Here is a 19564-nt window from a genome sequence, read left to right as displayed (position 1 = left end):
CGAAAAGGAAAATAAGAATCACTAAATTATTAGAGGATGAATATTTTTTTCTAACTGAAGTATAATTGACTTACAATGTTATATTAGTTTCAGGATCACCACATAGTGATGTGACATTTATACACATTACAGGGTGATCACCGTGATAATCCTAATTACCATCTGTCACCATTCTAGGTTATTATAAAATTAAGGATGAATATTCTTATCATTTTTATTTAGATCCTTCCACTATTTCAGACCCACCTCACCCCTTCCCTTAAACAGAGAAAGATTGGTTTATTTACTTTTTTTTTTCAAAAACAGGTAAAACTGGCTTTTAGCCCACCTTTAAACAATATTTATAGTTTTAATGTGCCAATTAAGGTTACTTGAAAGGAAAGCATTAGTATTGCTTTCTGGTTTTTATCATGTTATTTAACTTGGAAGTCGCCAAAGATGATGGTTCCATTTACATTTTGAAATATCATAATTAAGAATAGTATAAAATTACTAGGCAATAACCTTTTTGGGGGGAAAGTTTTAAGATAAATAATTTACAAAATAATGACTTCTAAAATGGTTCCTACTGTACCTAGAAGCTATAATGGCATGGTTTTATGCTTCTAATATTCTTGCTTTTTCATCTTCTCAGTAAAAGTGAAGTATGTTCTCAGAGTTGCATTGAACCTTATTACTCTGTCAGAAAGATGTATATTTGTGAAGTGTTCAGACTGAAGACATCCAGTCTTTTAAAAATCAAAGTGTAGCCTTAAAGTTGCTATATTATCTGGTCCTCATCAGAGCATCCTAGGAGTCAGAAGTGCATAGCTCCTTCTTTGATGTTACTTTGCCACCTTATTTCCTGTTTTATTCCTCAGGGCCTAAAGAGTTGCTTTGATAGCCCCGCAAAATATCACATGGTTATCACAGGGATGACCTAGCTCATGGTGATCAAATCCTTGAAGTTTGCTATCTGTGTTCCCTTGCAGGGCCTAATCCTAGAAGCCCCTCCCACCTTGCAAGGGCAAGTTTATGATCATAAAAAATAGAATATAATTGCATATTAGTCAGCATTTCCATAGGTAATTATGTGTTCCTGCTATGGGCAAATTGGTTTCTGTCTCTACCAGATAAGCCCAAAGCAGTGCTGTCCTTACTAACTGAACCGCTTCCCTATATAACATATTTCTGAGTATTTACTATGTACAAGACACTTCACTAAGTGATGCGGGGAACACCAAGATGAATACAACCTTGCCCTCAAAAATCTTCAGCTAGCAGGGAAGGCACACAGGTAAGAACAATTGAGCAAAGGATTAGATCCTATAAAAGAATTACAGGTAATAAGCATTGGGCACTTGGAGGAAGGGATAGTTATTTCTGATGGGAGTTAGGGCAACTTATGTGAGGAAAGTAATAGTTGACCTCAAGCTTGAAAAATAGGTAGTATTTGAACAGATAGAAAAAGAATGTTTTTCCCCTTATGAGGCCAAGAGAACTAGATGAACAAAGGCTCTTGAAAATCGGATCAGCGAAGGCAGGTTTTCTGGTCCTGATGGAGCATAGCGTATGGAGGTTGTGATGAAATATGAGGTTGGCAAACCTTCAATACCATGTTGAAAAAAAAAATCAGCACCGTATTTTGGTTAGTACCTGATCCATTCCTAAATTTCAGCAAGTGTAGGATTTTGACCAGACCAATACTCCTAATAGCCCTTCCTAAATTTCAGTAAATAAGGCTAATATCCTGGCCCTCACCTGGGAAGACAGGGTGGCTTGTGCATGATTGGCATGTTGGGTGGTGACTCAGAATCAGTGGGCAGGTTTAGCTTTAGAGAGGAGGTTGCCTGGTATTAGTAATAGACTGAGGTCCTTAAATCCAATTTCTATAGTGTTGCAATTTCTGTCCATCTACTGACAACAACATACTTCACATAAACACACATGTACCACATGCACATTACAGTTTTGTGATATATCCTCCGTCAAAGTTTTTCTTCTGCTGCTTTTTTTTTTTTTTTTTTGGCCATGCCACACGGGACCTTAGTTCCCTGACCAGGGATCAAACCCACGGCCCAGCAGTGGAAGTGCAGAGTCTTAAATCACTGGACCACCAGCGAAGTCCCATCTTCTGCTACTTCTTAACTCTAGTATTTGGAGTTTGGTGTCAGATTTCATCTATATCAAATTGTTTTTGGCTGGGAGTGATTGACCCTGGTCCTATATCCTAGTTGCAGAGCCAGAGGAGGAATCCTGTTTTTTCAGAAAGCTCTCACACACCAGATGTGCTACATGTTATCTATGTTCCTGGTTTGATGGAGCACAAGGGTAGTTTTCTTTGAGGCTACCTCTCCAGATAGCCTTTGAATATCTAACTCCTTGAAGAGGCAGATGCCTTATTCCCCTCATAAATCTCATGTTTAAGTGACCTTCTTAAGTGGCTTTTTTTTTTTTTTTTCTTCTTGTACTCACAACATGAAGCTCAGAGCTTCAGCTAGCAGGGGCAGAACCAGCTCCCTTTTGATAAATAAAGCCATGGTAACAGCACTTGAAGTTGATTCATTATGCAAGTCCTTGGGAAAATAAGCTGGTTCATAAGGAACTGGCTCTTAGCTCATTAAGAAGTAAGGATAAGATGTGTGCCTATTAGCCGACGTAAGTGCACACAGATTTTTAATACCATGTTCTGAGTTGAGAAACCTTTCTTCCCCCTGTCAGAGATCCATCCTTCGAAGAAACCTAATGTAATTCGATCTACACCAAGCCTACAAACCCCAACTACCAAGCGGATGCTAACCACCCCGAATCACACGTCTCTGAGCATTTTGGGGAAAAGAAACTACAGTCATCACAATGGCCTGGATGGTATGTAAGCCCAGGAATTCTGGGGGCTGATCCCATAGGCTAGGGCTTCTCTGCCCTTGCCTGCTCCGGAGTGTTGTCTGCCACATCCAGGAATGTGTAACAAACAGGTTCTTCTACGCCCTGATTGAACGGTGTGGGAAGGGAGATATGAGGGAAGGCTGCCATGGGCCACAGGGAAGACATGTTGCCAAGTGACATTTCTCCATCTCCTCAGAAGGGACCTTTTGGTTCACATTTCCTGTTAGGAGGCTTGTTTGGAAATGAAGTCTGTATTTAGCAGGTTGCCTCTTCTGGGTAATAATTAATGCTCTTGCTCTGATGCACACTCACTGCTCATTTATGTTTTCTTGAGCAGAAGGGATTATTTCGCCTTATGTCTGAGACAGCAGTGCTGTCTGGGGGTTCTTCGGTGTTCTGTGGATCATTTTGAATTTGGCATTTGTCCCTGACTTCTTTCACCTTATAAATTTTCTTAATTGCTCAAGAGTACTACAAGTCATGAAAAGAATTGCATGGGTGATGTCTTAAATACAAAGATAATAATTTGTTTGAAATGGAAAAACTGAGAAATATCACCTCTTATCCAAAGTACTTCTCTTGGGCTTGGCCATATAGTGGCTCTTCAGGTGGAACTGAATTATCTTCCCATTCAGACTATAAACACAAGTGTAACAAATCATCCAGGCAGTATATATTGTTGATTTCAATATTCAATATTGAATTTCAATATTCAATATTGATTTCAACTCCTGGAGTTTGAAGCTGTCTTGATTGTTTAAATGTTGGCATTTATTTATGAATAAAACTGTCTCCAGGCTTTTCATGCCTTGTGGGACTCTAAATTCCTTCAGTGACAGTAAATTATTTATAATGAGGCCCTAGAGCAAGGATGTGGAATAGACATTCTAGTAATAATTTCCCATGGTTATTTTCCTTCAGTATGACTTTTGATAGTCATGGTGATGTCAAAATGAATAAAAAATTGAGGGTGAAGAGTTTAGTTTGCATTTATAGGATACCAATGTGTTGTAGATTTAATTCACCTCTCTAGGTCTCATTTTTCTTTTCACTTTCATTTATTCAACTAACATTTATTGAGCACCCCCACCATGTTCCAGGCACTGTGCTTTCAAGAATTTAGCTACACAGTAGTCTTGCAGAAATACTTCCTTGCTAATGAGAACATCGGCCATCCTTGCCTCAACATGCCTGATGTCTAGTCAGAAGAAGTCCAAGGAAGGATTGTGTCAAACTGTGGAGATTGGATTTTTTTCTAGCTTTTCCTTGCCCACAGCGTGGGACCTGTAGGTTCAGGCTTAAATGGAATAAAGAATCTTTCTTTTCCATCTTATCACCTCCCTAGACTGTCTAGGTATATAGTCCTACTGCAGAAAGTAAGTTCTGGTTTATTTGATATTTATATATTCTTTATGGTAAAAAGACTCTCGCTGTGACTGATGTTGGAACAGCAGCTTTCTACTATCTTTCTCCACTCACACCCCATCGTCATGGTCATTCTGGGCCCCAGTCCTACTCCTGCATTGCAGCTCCTTTTGTTCTTTCCTTGTATCACAGGAACCTGTCTCTTTGGAATTTCTAAAAAATGCCACTATGTAGTGTTTCCTCTCTAGGGCTGTTTGTCCCATTTCCTTCTGAATGAATGCTGTTGCGAGGTCATTGCTTCTCTGCTCTGAACAGGAGGAATGGACAGGGGACACACAATGAATCCCTGGTGTTATGTTGACTGAGACCTTCAGCCTTGTTGAGGAAAAGACACTTGTCTCATTTTCTGAAGAGACCTAGCTGTTACACTTTTTTCAAGACCCATTTGTCTTTGCTCCCCTGTCATGGTACAGAGAGGAAGGCTGATGACATGTGCCTTACCTGCATTATCTCATCTGATTCCGTTGACAGAAGGTTCCAGGTCAGGGGACTTAACTGTTTTGCATAACATGGTATCTCTACTGCCTGGCACAGTGCCTGGAACTTGGGGGGTGCTCAATAAATGTTAGTTGAATAAATGAAAGTGATTAAGAAAAATGAGACCCAGAGAGGTGAATTAAATCTTCCAGAGTTTACCAAGTGCTGCGTAAATGGGTTGGGGGTTCCCATCCAGGTGTGACTGATTTCAGAATCTGCTCTTTTAACCACTGTTGTAAATGAAGTTGAGGCTCTCAAACATGCTGTATTAGTCAGCAAGGTAGAAACTACATAAGTTATTTTAACAGCTCTTGTAATATCAGAAATCAATATGACAGATATTGAAGGACAGAATAGGTAAATGGGGAGCATGGACTGGGGGACAGGAAACAGCCACCATCACTAGAGCTGCGAGAGCAAAAGGGACAAGTTGGGGTTATCACAGCTAGAAGCCCAAGGAGCTGGAACTCAGACCCTCGAGGAAAGGGCGCCGCTCTGTCGGTGCTGGCATCACTCAGGAAGTGTGATGAGGCTGGTTCTGGGAGTGTGAAGTAAAGCTGGGACCTGAAACACACTGCTGCTGCTCCTCGGGGTGATGCTGGCAGGAACAGGAAGGAGCAAGTCTCTTGCCGTCCCCGAGCCTTGCATGTGCCCTCTGGCACCCCCTGCTGGTGCAACGGGGATCTGGATGGCAAAGTTGAAATGGATGTACGGAGTCCCAACCCCACCCAGAATCACAAAGCTGAGTTTAAGTGGATGGACGTGGAGCTGAGAAGCAACAGTGTAACAGAAACACATATTTTAGAAAATGTTCCCATTTTTGTATTCCCCGTGGACCTTTTCCTTGGGATAATGCATCTGTTTCTTGTTTCCTCAGGACATAAGATCCTGACTAACGTGAGTTTCCAAAGCGAACTCAAAGTACTAGAAAAAAATGTTAGGCTAATAGTGAGTTTTCATGGGAGAGTTAATACCATTATACACTGGAATTGATAGGTACAAATTCATGGAAGAGCCTTGCCCTGTGTGATCCAATAATAAAATCAATTAGCACTGCTGTAATTATCAGCATGTCAGACAGATGGGCACACCAAACAGGATGTTGGTGGGCAGAACTAATCTAACTGGAAGCAAAGCCTGATTGTACTGAAATATCCAGGTCTCTCAGCTTTAGGTGTCCCCTTCTTAGCAGCTTGCCCCCTTTGCTCAGCCTCTACCCTCAGTTGGAGGTTCTTCATAATGGGGAAAGAGTCTCTGGATTTCTGCTGGTAGAAAGGATTTTACCTGACATTAAAAAAAAAAAAAGGATGGACAGCTACTTCTTATCTTCTGAAAGTCACTGTCTTTCACCTGGCCCTGGCCCTGGTCCTTTAAAGGCCCTGGTATGACTGGGGGCTGGAAGTCAGCACTCTGTGTCCTCTTAACCCGTGGCACCCAGCCACACACAGACCTCTGTGACTGTCCTAATGGAGCTTAAATTCCAAGGGTAAAAAACAAAACCTGCATACATAAGAAGCCTCATTTTTTGGAGTCAGTGTAGACTTACCCAGACCCGTATCAGTCCCCCTACTTTCAGCCTTTCCTGTCAGGCTGTAGGTCCGGTGGTGTACCACATGCCATCGTGGTGCTTTCCAAATCCTGTCTCCTTTTCTGACTTACAGATGCTTTGATGACATTCCTAATGCCAGCAAACCAAGTATCTACCACATTTAGCTGACTTGGCTAACACCAGGTGGCTGTGAAGAGAGAAGGCCCTGAGATCAGTGGGGATAGAAGAGGCATTACTTTCCATGTCTGAGAGCCCAAAAGGGAGGGCAGCAGGGGAGATGGAATTTGTGCCATGGAAAAAAGCACATCTGACTGTTCAGAGTCAGAAGGGATTAATTGCTGACTTCTCTGATTATTTCCTATGTGGCTTTGGGTAAATCACTTGGTTTCCTTAACGTTTTTTTTTTTTTTTTTTTTTCCCCTCTTCTGCGAAGTACAGATTTCATTTGCCTTAACGGTGTTGTTATAATGATTAAAAATTTTCACCTACTTTATACCACTTGATCTTCCAAACACTTTATGAGGTAGGTGTTATAACCTGCATTTTAATAATGAAAAAAACTGAAGCTCAAAGAGGTGAAGGGATTTGCCCAAAGTCACACTGCTAGCAAGTAGCAGAGATGAGATATAATCTCCAAGTCTAAGGTTGTTTCCACCGGGTAAATAAGCACCGCTGATCTGTGTGTTGAGTGCAGCATGTACCTGGGAGATGTTTCTGTTTTGTGTGTATTGGAGATGGGTTTGTGTCTGCAAATATAGAGAGGAATGTAGAGGGTATTTTTCTTTGCTCAGACTGCGAAGCGTAAGCCATTATTGTCTAATCAAAGCCGTCACCTCCATCTCCTGCCTCTGTGAAGCTCCTCTGCCCATATCGTACCCTCTCCTTTTTCTGGAACTTAGGGGATAGGAGCTATATTAGTGTCAGAGAGAGGGGAGAAAAAAGAAATAGAGAAAAGCCACAATCATTTAAAGGTGAGATGTGTTTTAATTAAGTTATATGATATTCCCAGCATTGACTCTGACACATAGTAGGTGTTCATTAAGTGTTAAGATTCCATCCCCTCTTTAACGAAGAACTATTATTAATGTTCTATTTTGAAAATTGTTAACAATATCAACCAAAGTTTTTGTAGTCATATGTGACTTGTATATAAATAAAATGTCAGTACTTTCCTTATAATTATATTGATTTCTTATCTAAAAGTATGATTCTCAAAAAAATGACTCTTGGATTTGCTTGAAGGTAAATGGGTATGTTCCAATGTATATTTGCACATAAAAGGGGCCAGTATCTATAAAGAAAAATTGCCCTTAAGTTATTTAGAAGAGTATTAAAGACAAAATTAGGTTTATAAAGAGGGTTCATTCAGCTTCCTGTAGGTTCCTGTGATTAGAGACCCTATGGCAAAGGGGATGGAACACCATCATCCTGAGGCAGCGAAATCTTTTTCAGAGTGAAGGCTGGGTCAGAAAAGACTCCAGAGATGAGAGGGGCAGAGGGGCTGTACAGGCATCTCTCACCCTCTCCTGACCCCCTAAGGAGATGCCCTGGGACCCCCTCCCCACCCGGTGTCAAGATGCTTGAGTTTTGGTCAATCAGCAGGTCTTCCATTGCACTGCACAGGGACAAGGGGACTTCCTGCTATGTCTCCATCTTTATCAAATGGGGACCCTTGAGAATAGCTTCTGCTGTGTAGTGATACAGACCAAGGGAGCATCAGCTGGAGGTGCTCTTAACCTTTCTCTGAGATGGCATGGCTTTTGTCCCAAGGGTACTACTGAAGCAGGACTCAGTGTGTCAGGAAAACCAAAGGAACAGGCTCAGAAGAGAGGTGAGTTTTCAGTGGGACAGAGTCAGGTCATCTGAGCAAGGAAGTTGATGAATTGTACAATAAACTTCTTTTCAATCTGCTCTCCTCTGGCTTATTTCCCCTGTGGTATGTGAGTATACTGCAGATCGTTATTTTTCTTATTCGTTTTCTGCATTGAGTAACATCATTTCTCAATGTCTTTATACCATGAAGAGGGTATCTAATGTGGATGCCTCTGAGTATAATATTATGATCTGGTGTGTGAAGACTGTCCTTTTGATGACTTGTTTCTGATATCAGTGATTCAGCAGCTCCAACTGTTTGTTTCCCACCCTGGGAAATGGGCGGTGGTGAGGGCCACTGTACCAGTGAGAGAGCTCTGGGAATGCATCTGCTGTCTTCACAAATCCCAATAAAAATAGACTGCCAGGAGCAGCTGATGGTGCTCCTAGGCATGCTTCGGCCCAGGCTGCCTTCTGTCAAAATTTTTATGTCATTTCAAAAGACTAAACCATTTTTTATGGAAGAACACTGAGTGCCCCTGGACTCACCTCTGGTCTCCTGTCCCAAGGTATAATGTTATAACCTGATTAAATATATCAAAGTACCTTGGAGTTTTTTTTTTTTTTAATAAATTTATTTATTGATTCTTATTTTTTTTATTTTTGGCTGCGTTGGGTCTTCGTTGCTGCGTGCAGGCTTTCTCTAGTTGCGGTGAGCGGGGGCTCCTCTTCGTTGCGGTGCGTGGGCTTCTCGTTGTGGTGCTTCTCTTGTTGCAGAGCACGGGCTCTAGGCATGCGGGCTTCAGTAGTTGTGGCACACAGGCTTAGTTGCTCTGCGGCATGTGGGAGCTTCCCGGACCAGGACTTGAACCCGTGTCCCCTGCATGGGCAGGCAGATGCTTAACCACTGCGCCACCAGGGAAGCCACTTTCAGGTTTTTTTCAGTTTTTATAATGGATCATTATGGCCCAGAGTTTATTGAATGTGAAGCAATTATAGAAGCTTATCTAATATATCTGGAGAGTTTAAGGACTGCTGAAGCATTTTCTGAGGGCAGCGGATGTTCTCTTACACTGTGAAGCCATAGGAGCAAGGGTTGTAGAGGAAGACAGGCCCAAGTACCTTAGGCGTGAATAATCAACACCTTGGTTTTTTTTTTTTTTTTAAGATATATTAATTTATTTATTTTTAATTTACTTATTCAATTTATTTATTTTTGGCTGCATTGGGTCTTTGCTGCTGCACGCGGCTCTCTCCAGTTGCGGCGAGCGGGGGCCACTCTCCGCTGCAGTGCATGGGCTTCTCATTGCGGTGGCTTCTCCCGTTGCAGAGCACGGGCTCCAGGTGCGCGGGCCTCAGCAGTTGTGGCCCATGGGCTCCAGAGCGCAGACTCAGCAGTTGTGGCGCACGGGCCCAGCCGCTCCGCAGCATGTGGGATCCTCCCGGACCAGGGCTCGAACCCGCGTCCCCTGCATTGGCAGGCGGACTCCCAACCACTGTGCCACCAGGGAAGCCCCCACCTTGGTGTTTTGACACATTCTGGAAGGATGCCAAATTGGCCACCCCTGGGACCATTGCTGGGTTTACTAATAAATATCACAGTTTCTTCCAGAGAATACTCTTGTCCTGCTCCCTGAGGAAAATGCTAATGTATGAGCCTGTAAGAGGTCTAGGTTTGAGACCCTCTCAGCAATATGGAGGTCTTAGAAGAGTGACTGAAGTCTGTGGTAGTTACGCAAGGGCCGTCAACTGTGAGAGCCAGCTCTGGCCTCCTCAATAAGTGTCTCTGTTTACCTGCAAGGGTCATTACAGGAAACCTTTTTAACCAACCTATCCCTGTGTATTCCCATTCTCAGTGATGTAGAGGGTGAACCTCTGAGAAAGAAAGTGAACCTCTGACTTGATAGCTGGGTCCCAATTTTGGCAGGAAGGGTAGATGCTTGGGAAAGGAAAGGGAAGAAGACAGCAGAGGGAGGGAATTGGGTCCCTGAGAAACAATTCTTCCTCAGCAGAGGTTTGACTCATTCATCCAAAGAGCAGGCACAAATGTCTGAGAAAGCCATTGGGACATCAGTATTAGATCTTGATGCCCCAGGGAAGTAAAGACCAACTCCAGAAACCAATTGATTTAGGCATCTCCCTACACAGTCTCTTTATTTTTTATTTATTTTATTTTATTTTAAAAATAAATTTATTTATTTTCAGCTGCGTTGTGTCTTTGTTGCTGCGCGTGGGCTTTCTCTAGTTGCGGCGAGCGGGGGCTACTCTTCTGTGCGGTGAGGGGGCTTCTCATTGCGGTGGCTTCTCTCATTGCGGAGCACAGGCTCTAGGCACGCGGGCTTCAGTAGTTGGGGCTCACAGGCTCTATAGTGCAGGCTCAGTAGTTGTGGCACACGGGCTTAGTTGTTCCGCGGCATGTGGGATCTTCCCCGGCCAGGGCTTGAACCTGTGTCCCCTGCATTGGCAGGCGGATTCTTTTTTTTTTTTGGCTGCGTTGGGTCTTCATTGCTGCGCTCGGGCTTTCTCTAGTCACAGCGAGCGGGGGCTAGTGCTCTTCTTTGCGGTGTGCAGGCTTCTCATTGCGGTGGCTTCTCTTGTTGCAGAGCATGGGCTCTAGGGCTCACGGGCTTCAGTAGTTGTGGCACACGGGCTCAGTAGTTGTGGCTCGCGGGCTCCAGAGCACAGGCTCAGTAGTTCTGGCACATGGGCTTAGTTGCTCTGCAGCATGTGGGATCTTCCCAGACCAGGGCTCGAACCCGTGTCCCCTGCATTGGCTGACAGATTCTTAACTACTGCGCCACCAGGGAAGTCCCTGCTGGTGGATTCTTTTGTTTTTTTTAATTAATTAATTAATTTATTTATTTTTGGCTGTGTTGGGTCTTCGTTTCTGCGCGAGGGCTCTCTCTAGTTGCGGCAAGCGGGGGCCACTCTTCATCGCGGTGCGCGGGCCTCTCACTATCGTGGCCTCTCTTGTTGCGGAGCACAGGCTCCAGACGCGCAGGCTCAGCAGCTGTGGCTCACGGGCCTAGTTGCTCCGTGGCATGTGGGATCTTCCCAGACCAAGGCTCGAACCCGTGTCCCCTGCATTAGCAGGCAGACTCTCAACAACTGCGCCACCAGGGAAGCCCTAGATTCTTAATCATTGTGCCACCAGGGAAGTCCCAAAACCTGGACATTTTATGATTCTGCATCACTGAAGGTAATCTGAGGTATTGGATGACAGCAGTGACTTAAATCTGCCAGGTACTTTTTTGTCCAGTGCTCTTCAGATCATCTGGGATGAAGACTTTGCGAGCTTTCTTAATCACGGGCTGTGGCTTCAGTTCTTCCTCAGAGAACTTGCGTTTGCGAGGGTCAAACATTTCCTGCCCGGGGATGCTGGAGAGGGCAAGGTCGGCCGGGTCTGGCTCATAGCCCACCAGGACCTGGATGGTGTCAGGGTCAATGGGGCTCGAAGTATTGCGGTTGGCTGGCAACAGCTGGTCTGGTCTGATGGGGCTCTGCACGCAGTTTGGGGATGGGATGCCAGAGTGAATGGGTGCAGAGGTCCGACTGCTGAGATCCATGACGGAGGGGGCAGCTGAGGAAGCCCGCTGCGGCCCGGGAGGGTGAGGGCTGTGGTCATGCTGAGACGGCCTGGGGGGAATGCCATTTTCCAACAAAAACTCCTCCAGGTCCATGTATTCCACCTGTAAAGTATCTCCATCATAGGGAAGGGTTTTGTCCCATAAGGTGGGTCCCAAGAATGCTGACTGGGGGACCGCCGGGCTCTTACTCTCATCATCCAGCTTCTTTTCCTTGTCTTTATCTTTACTAAATGCGTCTTTGTGATGAAGGGGGAGCTTCAGCGGGTTCTCCAGCAAGGACCTGAGCACGCCGTAGGGAGGCAGGATAAAGGTGGGATTCAGTGGGAGGGGTCGGGACATTTTCTCCATCGCTATGCACTCAAATTTTTTTTTTCTTAAAAAAAAACAACCCCAACCTCCCCCCAAAATGTTGCTGAGCTTCTTCCTCCGTCCTTTGCCAAAAGTTCTCGCTTTCAAGGCGGTGGAGACAAGGGAGGAAAAAAAATTACCTATGTCTTTATAAATACATCTGCATAAAAATAGAAAAACAAAAAACTTTCGGGTTCCCAGTGCAGTCCCCAGGGAGCGCGCCAAGTGCCCGCGGGCTCCTCCACAACGTGCAGGATGCTCTCACTTGCCTCGAACCCCTCGTCTTGTAAAATGTTCAAAATTGAGAAAAGGGAAAAAAAAGACGCAGACGGCTGCAAAGGGCGGAAGGAACCGCACCGCCCAGCGGCATCGTGCCCTCCCACCCCTCCCCCTCCTCCTCCCTGTGCCGGCGGCCGCTGCTACCCCGCGCTGCGCGGCCCCGCCGCCCACAGTCTCTTTAGATCCCAGTGAAGAAGTGAGCAGAAGTCTTCCGAATCTGCAGAGCCCCAGGGGCAATGAAAATGGAAGGATTTGTCACAGCCTAGTTGATCTGGAGACTCCCACTGGGTTTATTTTAAGCTTCCCAACCTTGCTCATTATTTTCCTTCAGTGTTTCCTGTTTTCCCTTCCAGATGACTGAGCACTCTTTAAGCTCAGAAAACATCTGAGTTATAATTTATGCGTTTTCCTCCCTCAACCAAATATTTATTTTTATCAGCGACTATTTACATATACATGAATATGAAAAGTAATTAATGTAAAACTGAAGAGCAAGCTTGAAGGCAGCTTTGTTATTAGATGGAGCTTCCTAAGAAGATATCTGAGAAGACCCTTTCCGTGATGGTCTGATTGCAGCGGCACTGAGCGCCTACAGGAGCCCCTCTGGGGCAGTCAGTGAGCAAGGCCAAGAGCGAGGTCTGGGGAAATAGGGCTGATTACATTTAAGGCATCTGGGACCAGACAGCAGAAAAAAGGAGCAAAATGTTGGACCTCCTGCATTGCTCTTCTAATTTTCTTGTTTCTCTCCAGTTTTCTTTCCCTGCGTCTTTTTTCTCTACTTTCTGGAGAGTACTACTTTACTCAACTTTATATTCCAACCAGATTTGTCTAATTTCTCAGATTTTGTATTTTTGTATTTTTCAGTTTTAGAATTCCCATTTAGTTCTTTTATATTTCTCCTAAAAGTTACCATATTGTCACCAATTACATCCATCTTTTTCTATAGATTCTTTAACATACTTACAGTAAATACTTTAAGTCCATATCTGCTAATTCTAACATCTGAATCATCCATTAATCATCTTCTACTGACTGTTTTTTCTTTTGATTATGGGTTACATTTTCCTGTTTCCCGTGTCTAATAATTTTTAATGAATACTGGTCAGTGTGGGTGATAAGTTGTAGAGACTCTGGATTCTGTTATTTTTCCTCTGTATTGAGTTTTATTCTAGCAAGCAATTAAATTGGCAGATCACCTCAATTCTGTGGAGTTTTGCTTTAAAGCTTTATTAGGGCTGGTGTATTTCAATTTTGCTCCTACTTCCATGAGATTTCAATGAAACAAGACCACATTGTTTGCCCAGTGTTTGCCCACTTCCTTCTAACTTGGCAGAACTTGAATTCCAAACTCTGTCTTCCCAGCACTGGACAGCTGCTGAGGTTGCTGGTTAGCCTTTTTCAGCCTTTTAGCTGATGTTTTCCAGCGGGCTCCTTAGAGTCTCACCTTGTGCATGTGTGGTTCCAAAATCAGTCAGTGATTTGAGGGGAGTGTGTATGTTGATTTGGGGACTCCCCCTTCCCTGTGTCCTTCCTTTCCAGGATCTCCTCCCTCAATTTCCAGCTGTGTTGGCAGCCTCGAACTCTGATCTCTCCCTGATTCCTTAGCTCAATCAGACTGCAGCTTTCTGCTTGAACTATATGTCTCTTGTACTGCATGGAAATGCTCACAAGGGTACGATTAAGAGTGGATCTCACCTAGTCTTACCTTTTTTCAAGAGTCATATTTCTTCCAGTTTTGGCCTGATTTTGGTTGCTCTCCAGTACCTTCAAGCACTTGGTTTATATATATATATTATTTATTTATTTATTTATTTATATTATATATAATATATATATAATATATATAATATATAATATATATTATATATATTATATATATAATATATATAATATAATATATATATTATATATATTATATATATTTTTTATATATATATTATATATATATATATTTTTTGGCCCATCGCATGGCATGTGGGATCTTAGTTCCTCAACCAGGGATCGAACTCGTGCCCCCTGTGGTGGAAGCACGGACTCTTAACAACTGGACCACCAGGGAAGTACCTACTTTTTATATTTTATACAGAGTTTATCATTGTTTTTGGCTGGAGGGTTAGTCCAAGATAAATTAGCCCACGATTAAAGGAAGCAGAACTCTTCAGTTCTTCTACAGGCTCTCTACCAAATCCCTTGGTTGCCTCAATTTATTTTTTAATAGTATACTGTTTGTGTTTTGTGGATACTGTATCTTTCCTTATTTCTTTGAGGATATTAATGATAGTGTTTTTCATTTCTTGAGTTTTCTTCTCCATGAATAATCTATTTCATCCAATTTGCATTCTTCTCTTTGTTTGTTTTGGTCTCTAATATTTGTGTTAGAGGTTTCTTCCTGGTGACCTTTGGTTGTGTAATAATGTTTAAGAGTAGGAGACTAAAATAAGATGAAAGCTCTGTGCTTGAGCCTATAGTGCACTTCACAGTATGGTGATGAGGCTGAGCTGTTTGTTGGGTGGCCCAAATGCCAATATCTTCAGGTCTTTTTCTACAGACGGGTCAAGTTTCCCAGAGAAGAGTCTTCCCATCTATCTGAGTCCATTCAGGCTGCTGTAACAAAATACTATAGTTGGGTGGCTTATAAACAACAGAAATTTGTCACAGTTCTAGAGGCAGGGAAGTCTAAGATCAGGGTGCCAGCACGGTTGGGTTCTGGCGAAGGCCCTGTTCCAGGTTGCAGACTGCCATCTTCTTGCTGTGTCATCACGTGATGAAAGGAGCTAGGGAGCATGTGGGGTCTCTTTTATAAGAGCATTAATCCCATTCATGAGGGTTATACCCTCATGACCTAAGCACTTCCCAAAGGCTCTACCTTCTAATACCATCATATTGGGCGTTAGGATTTCAACATACGAATTTTGTGGGACACGGACATTCAGACCACAGCGCAGTCTCTTTTCCAGAGAATAAAGTTTTGGCTACCTGCTTTCTGGGAACTCAAGGGGAAGAAGGCTGGCGGTCTCACCATTCAGTAGGCATATGTTCACTTGATCCCTCAGTTTGGGGATCGGTAGCTCTGCCCTCAACTGCGCTTGGTGCCTTGTGTCCCTTAGACCTGAGACCCTCTGTTTGGTCCTCTTTAGAGAATAAACATCCAGGCTTATGGGAGGTGGGCAGTTGCCTAGGGGTATGGAGTCAGGAGAGCTTCTAGGAGTCCAGCAGCTTCTCAAACAGCCTTCAACTAACCCTTACTGCAGTCTCCCTCCCCCACTTCCAGAGGTGTCTGGTGTCAGTTCCTTTGTATAAACTGGGTTCTCAGCTTTTCACACTGCCAGCTTCAGCTTTGGCTTTCTTGAGTGCCTAGTCTGTTGTCACTTATTTATCTGCTTTCTGGGCTCCAAAATCCTGATAATGGTTTCTCCTCTGGGTTTTAGAAGGGAGGGAAATTAACTCAGACACCAGTAGCTGGAAACCTTAAAAAAGGTTGTTCCCATTGCATCAGTTGGTTAGAGCGCAGAATCTCCAAGTCCATGGACTTTATGTACTTCTGAATAGTCAAACCAAAAGGGAGAATTTTGTAAAAAAAAAAAAAAAAAAAAGTGCTTCTGAATCAGGGTTAGTATAGGCAAAAGTAGCGTATGCAGATTGATACATTTGAGAATTTATTTATAAGCATAAAGGGAAATGATTTGGGCTACATCATCTAGGAAGGAGACCTGAGAATGGGTATAGATCTTTTCCTGGGGCCCTCTGCCATGCTGGGGGCCTTTGTATCTAGGACCCTGCACGTGGCTCTGGTTCCTTGCTTCATGGAAACACAGTGGGGCTGAGGAAGCTTTGAGCAGGGAGACGTGAAGCAGTACAAGGGCAGGTGGTAAGCACTGGGATTCTTCAGCCCAGAATGCAAAGAGATGACATATTTCAACTTAAAACCACGGCCAGTGTGGAGAAGGCAGGTGTGATGCCAGATCCCGATGCCAGATCCTGGATGCCAGATCCTGAGCTGCTGGGAGGAGAGGGTTGCTTTTGAACCTGGAGCAGGTAAGTTTAGCACAGATAGAAGAAAGCATAATTTACCATGGCAAGTCAGAAACTTGGAAAACTATTTACAAGCGACTCTTCTGGCAGATGGCTTAATTCCATAAGGGGGTGGACAAAAAGAGAGAGGCTTCTGAGAGATACTGGAGATACTGACACACACATAACCCTTAATTTAGACACTGAAGAGGGCAGTATGCTCTTACTGGGATGGATGGAGAATGGGGCAGCTTGGAGTAGTAGGAAAAACTTTACCTGAATTAAGAAGATCTGAGTTCAAACCCTGACTCCTCAGCTTACTCACCCTGTGACCTTGAGCAAGTTCCTAACCTTTCTGACTCTCACAATGTTCTGGTGAAAGTTATAAGGCAGTTCCATAACCTATCAATAAAGCAAGTTAGCCCAGTCCTGAACTGAATTGTCTGGGTTTTAATTTAACACATATGTGCTGAGCCCTATCAAATACCAGGCTGTGTGCATATATCTCCCCTATTCTAGAAAGGCTCATGAAGTGAAGGCGCAGCTCTGCTCTATCCTGCAGACCTTCCTCAGGATGGCGGGAGGCTGTGAAGGTGAGCGTCCCTGTGTCCTAACCCTGTGTCCTCTCCTGGTTGCAGAGCGTGTGATGAGAGAGAGTATCTGAGCCCTGCCTTGGCCCGAGCAGCTGATCCCATCTCAGCAGACACCCCCCACTTCCCTCCTAGCCACTTTCCTGAAAACCGAGCAGAAGTTTTCACAACCTACTGTGTAACACCAGATGGTGACGTAGTTTGCCAGCACTTCTGTTTTTCATTTACTTGTTTCTCTTGAGAGTGTCTGGATGCCCAGCTCTGGGACAGGAGAGTTGAAGGTTTGGGGGCAAGTGGAGGGGGTGGGAACGACAGACACTGTGACACTGTGGGTGTTTGAGTTCACTCCCCTTCTGCAGAAAAATATGTCCCTAGCCTCCGAGTGCCCACATCATATGATTAATTGTGGTTACCTAGGATCAGGGTGTGCCTCCTGCAGGCCAGTTGTGTTCCCCATTTCTCAGCATCCGGTCAGAGAGGTTCCGTGATGTTGCTCTGATACGCATGTCAGCACTTGCCTGGTGTGTTGCAGCGCCTTGCCGGTAACCACCACACCTGCCCATCCAAATCCCAGCTTTTAAGGTACTTCAGTGTCATTCATATATCTTCTTGGCCTCAATTAAACTTTCCTTATGTCCACCCCTAAACAACATTGCGAGCTTTCATTTGAATCAATGCCCGACCTCCTTTCCTTGAAGGTTGTGATGATGGTGGTGGGAGGCCTGATCCACCCTTCCTCTCACCTTGCCTCCGCCATCGGAACCTGTTTAACTTCGACCCTGTTTCTTTCCTTTTCCAGAATTCACATGCTGCGTGTCAGACTGAGCTATCCCTGTTTAATCCTATAATCCAAGACTTGCTACTCTGTCCTGCTGATGTTTACGGCCATGCCACGAGGCAGCCCCTTTCCCAGAGCATTTCAGTGGGAGACCTCCACGCGCCCCATGGAGACTCGATGGGGCAGGGGAAGAGACTGCAGGAGTGTGCGTCCCCAAGGCTGTGTCTCCTCGTGTGAATCAGTGTCACCTTGCTTTCCTCTCAGAGACCTCGCTGCCCCAGGGGGGACCTGCCTGGGGAATCGAGGGGCTCGGGGAGCCACTCCGCGTCCCCGCTTCTCCGGCGCTCCGCACCCTGGGCACTGCGGCTCCTGGGGCAGTGGGGCTGCTGCGGGCTCAGAGCCGCTGCTGCCCTGCATGTGCCAGCTCAGCTCTGTCATCAGCTGTGTGGATGTGTACACGAGGGACATGGCATCTTTCTGAATGGATTTTTCTTAAGAAATGTGCCAGTGTTTATGCAGTTCATGATATTTCCCCACATCCTTGCTGTCACTGTCACTCAGCTTTTTCTCAAGAGGCTTCATTCCCCATTTTTTTAATGGGGAAATTTTTTCCTTCACCCCTTGCGTCCTGTATTTGACCCACCCCCACCCCCCACCCCCACCCCCGCCAAGGTACAGAATTACCTGCGGTTCTGACAAAACATAAGAAAGTCATCTTTGGGAAGCCTGTGCACTCTTCATGTCCTCTGTACTTGTCTTTGGAGAGCGGTTGGCCTTCTGCTCGGTTCCATGCAGCTCCAGCAAGAGCAGGTGTTAACTGAGCTGAGTGTGGGTATCGCTGTGACCAGCCATCGTGTCCTGCCCTGTTCCTTCACAGCCAAACCAGCTGACGAGCAGCTGCAGCCAGGTCGGCCCTTCTGTGAGTCTCATTCACCCAGGTTGATTTTAAGCAGATGGGGTCTGTGTGGCCTAGAAGGGTGAAGTGAGAGAACTGTGTCTGCGGGTGAGTCTGTGTGTGTGACACCATAAGCGCCCACGACCCTTCCAACTCAAACATATCTGTGAGCCCCTGTGCCTAGGCCCCGGGAGACCTGCCTGCGACCTGGTTTCTACTGTCTGCGCTCGGCACTGGCCCTGGTGGCATCACAGGCAGAGTGCTCTGCGGCTCTGTGTACACAGCCGCGGGGACAGGAATAACTTAGTGCCCCATTGGCTCCCTGAGCAGGTGTGAGTCTGGCCACTCCCCTGCCTCTGTTTGCAGGTTCAGGCTGCAGGGCACAGGGTCCCAGCAGCGTGGAAGACAGCTGGAGTTTGACCTCCCAGCCATCCCTGGAGTCTGCAGCTGGGAGACAGCTGGGTGGCTGGTAGTAGGTGCCCCGCACGGCCAGGTGTTTGCAGGACAGAGTGGCTCCAATTGAGTTGAACACCCCACCGCCACCCAAGCTGAGTGCGGTATCCCTAAAATGACGATGACACTCTAGATGTCTAGATCCTCAGAGGGTGGGTTCAGCTCAGCAGAGGGGATGTGATGTGTGATGGCTGAGGGCGACTCTCGGGGCTTGAGCCGCCTTTTCCTTTTCCAGTCTTGCAGTCGTCGTGGCTCCTCTTCCCAGGAGGGGTCGGTTCTCATCTTAGGCTTTGGCGGGGTGACCCTGGGGACATTCTCACCACTGCCAACTCCTGGAGCTCTTCCGGCTCTTGGCTTGGGGCCCCGTGGGTGGGCCTGTGTCAGAGGTGCTCAGTGAGCTGGGCAGGGTGGCAGGCATTGCCCTCGGGGTCCCACAGAGAAGCTCTTTCCGAAAAGACCCAGGGAGAGAAGGCAACCAGCTCTCGCATCACCTGT

At 45.3% G+C, this 19564-nt stretch overlaps 2 protein-coding genes across 5 annotated transcripts in view; one reads left to right on the top strand and one right to left on the bottom strand.

Annotated features, from left to right (window-relative positions):
* MTA3 (metastasis associated 1 family member 3) overlaps window positions 1-18039 on the top strand; it is a 162931-nt gene extending 144892 nt beyond the window's left edge. Inside the window, exons 16-18 of one of the 4 annotated variants that reach the window (XR_009009946.1) lie at window positions 2701-2847; window positions 16873-16946; window positions 17743-18039. Coding sequence is in view for 3 of the 4 variants with exons in the window: in XM_057558455.1 (XP_057414438.1) it covers window positions 2701-2847; window positions 6429-6484 (203 nt within the window). In the remaining variant the exon portion in view is untranslated. Of the gene's footprint in view, window positions 1-2700; window positions 2848-6428; window positions 8117-16872; window positions 16947-17742 lie in introns of those variants that run through there. The other 3 variants (XM_057558457.1, XM_057558455.1, XM_057558456.1) reach the window with 3 other exon arrangements.
* LOC103009254 (hepatic leukemia factor-like) lies at window positions 11359-12082 on the bottom strand. The gene has a single exon (XM_057558652.1). It carries the CDS (start codon window positions 12061-12063, stop codon window positions 11359-11361), a length of 705 nt encoding a protein of 234 aa, XP_057414635.1. The 5' UTR covers window positions 12064-12082.
* Window positions 18040-19564: the final 1525 nt, after the last annotated feature.

The sequence above is a fragment of the Balaenoptera acutorostrata genome, chromosome 12, assembly GCF_949987535.1.
Source record: "Balaenoptera acutorostrata chromosome 12, mBalAcu1.1, whole genome shotgun sequence".
Classification (NCBI taxonomy): Eukaryota; Metazoa; Chordata; class Mammalia; order Artiodactyla; family Balaenopteridae; genus Balaenoptera; species Balaenoptera acutorostrata.
Note: the sequence above shows the minus strand (reverse complement) of the source record. Positions and strands in the feature narration are given on the sequence as shown.

Coding starts and splice junctions, on each gene's coding strand:
- LOC103009254 (XM_057558652.1), bottom strand. CDS start 12,063: ATGGAGAAAATGTCCCGACCCCTCCCACTGAATCCCACCTTTATCCTG.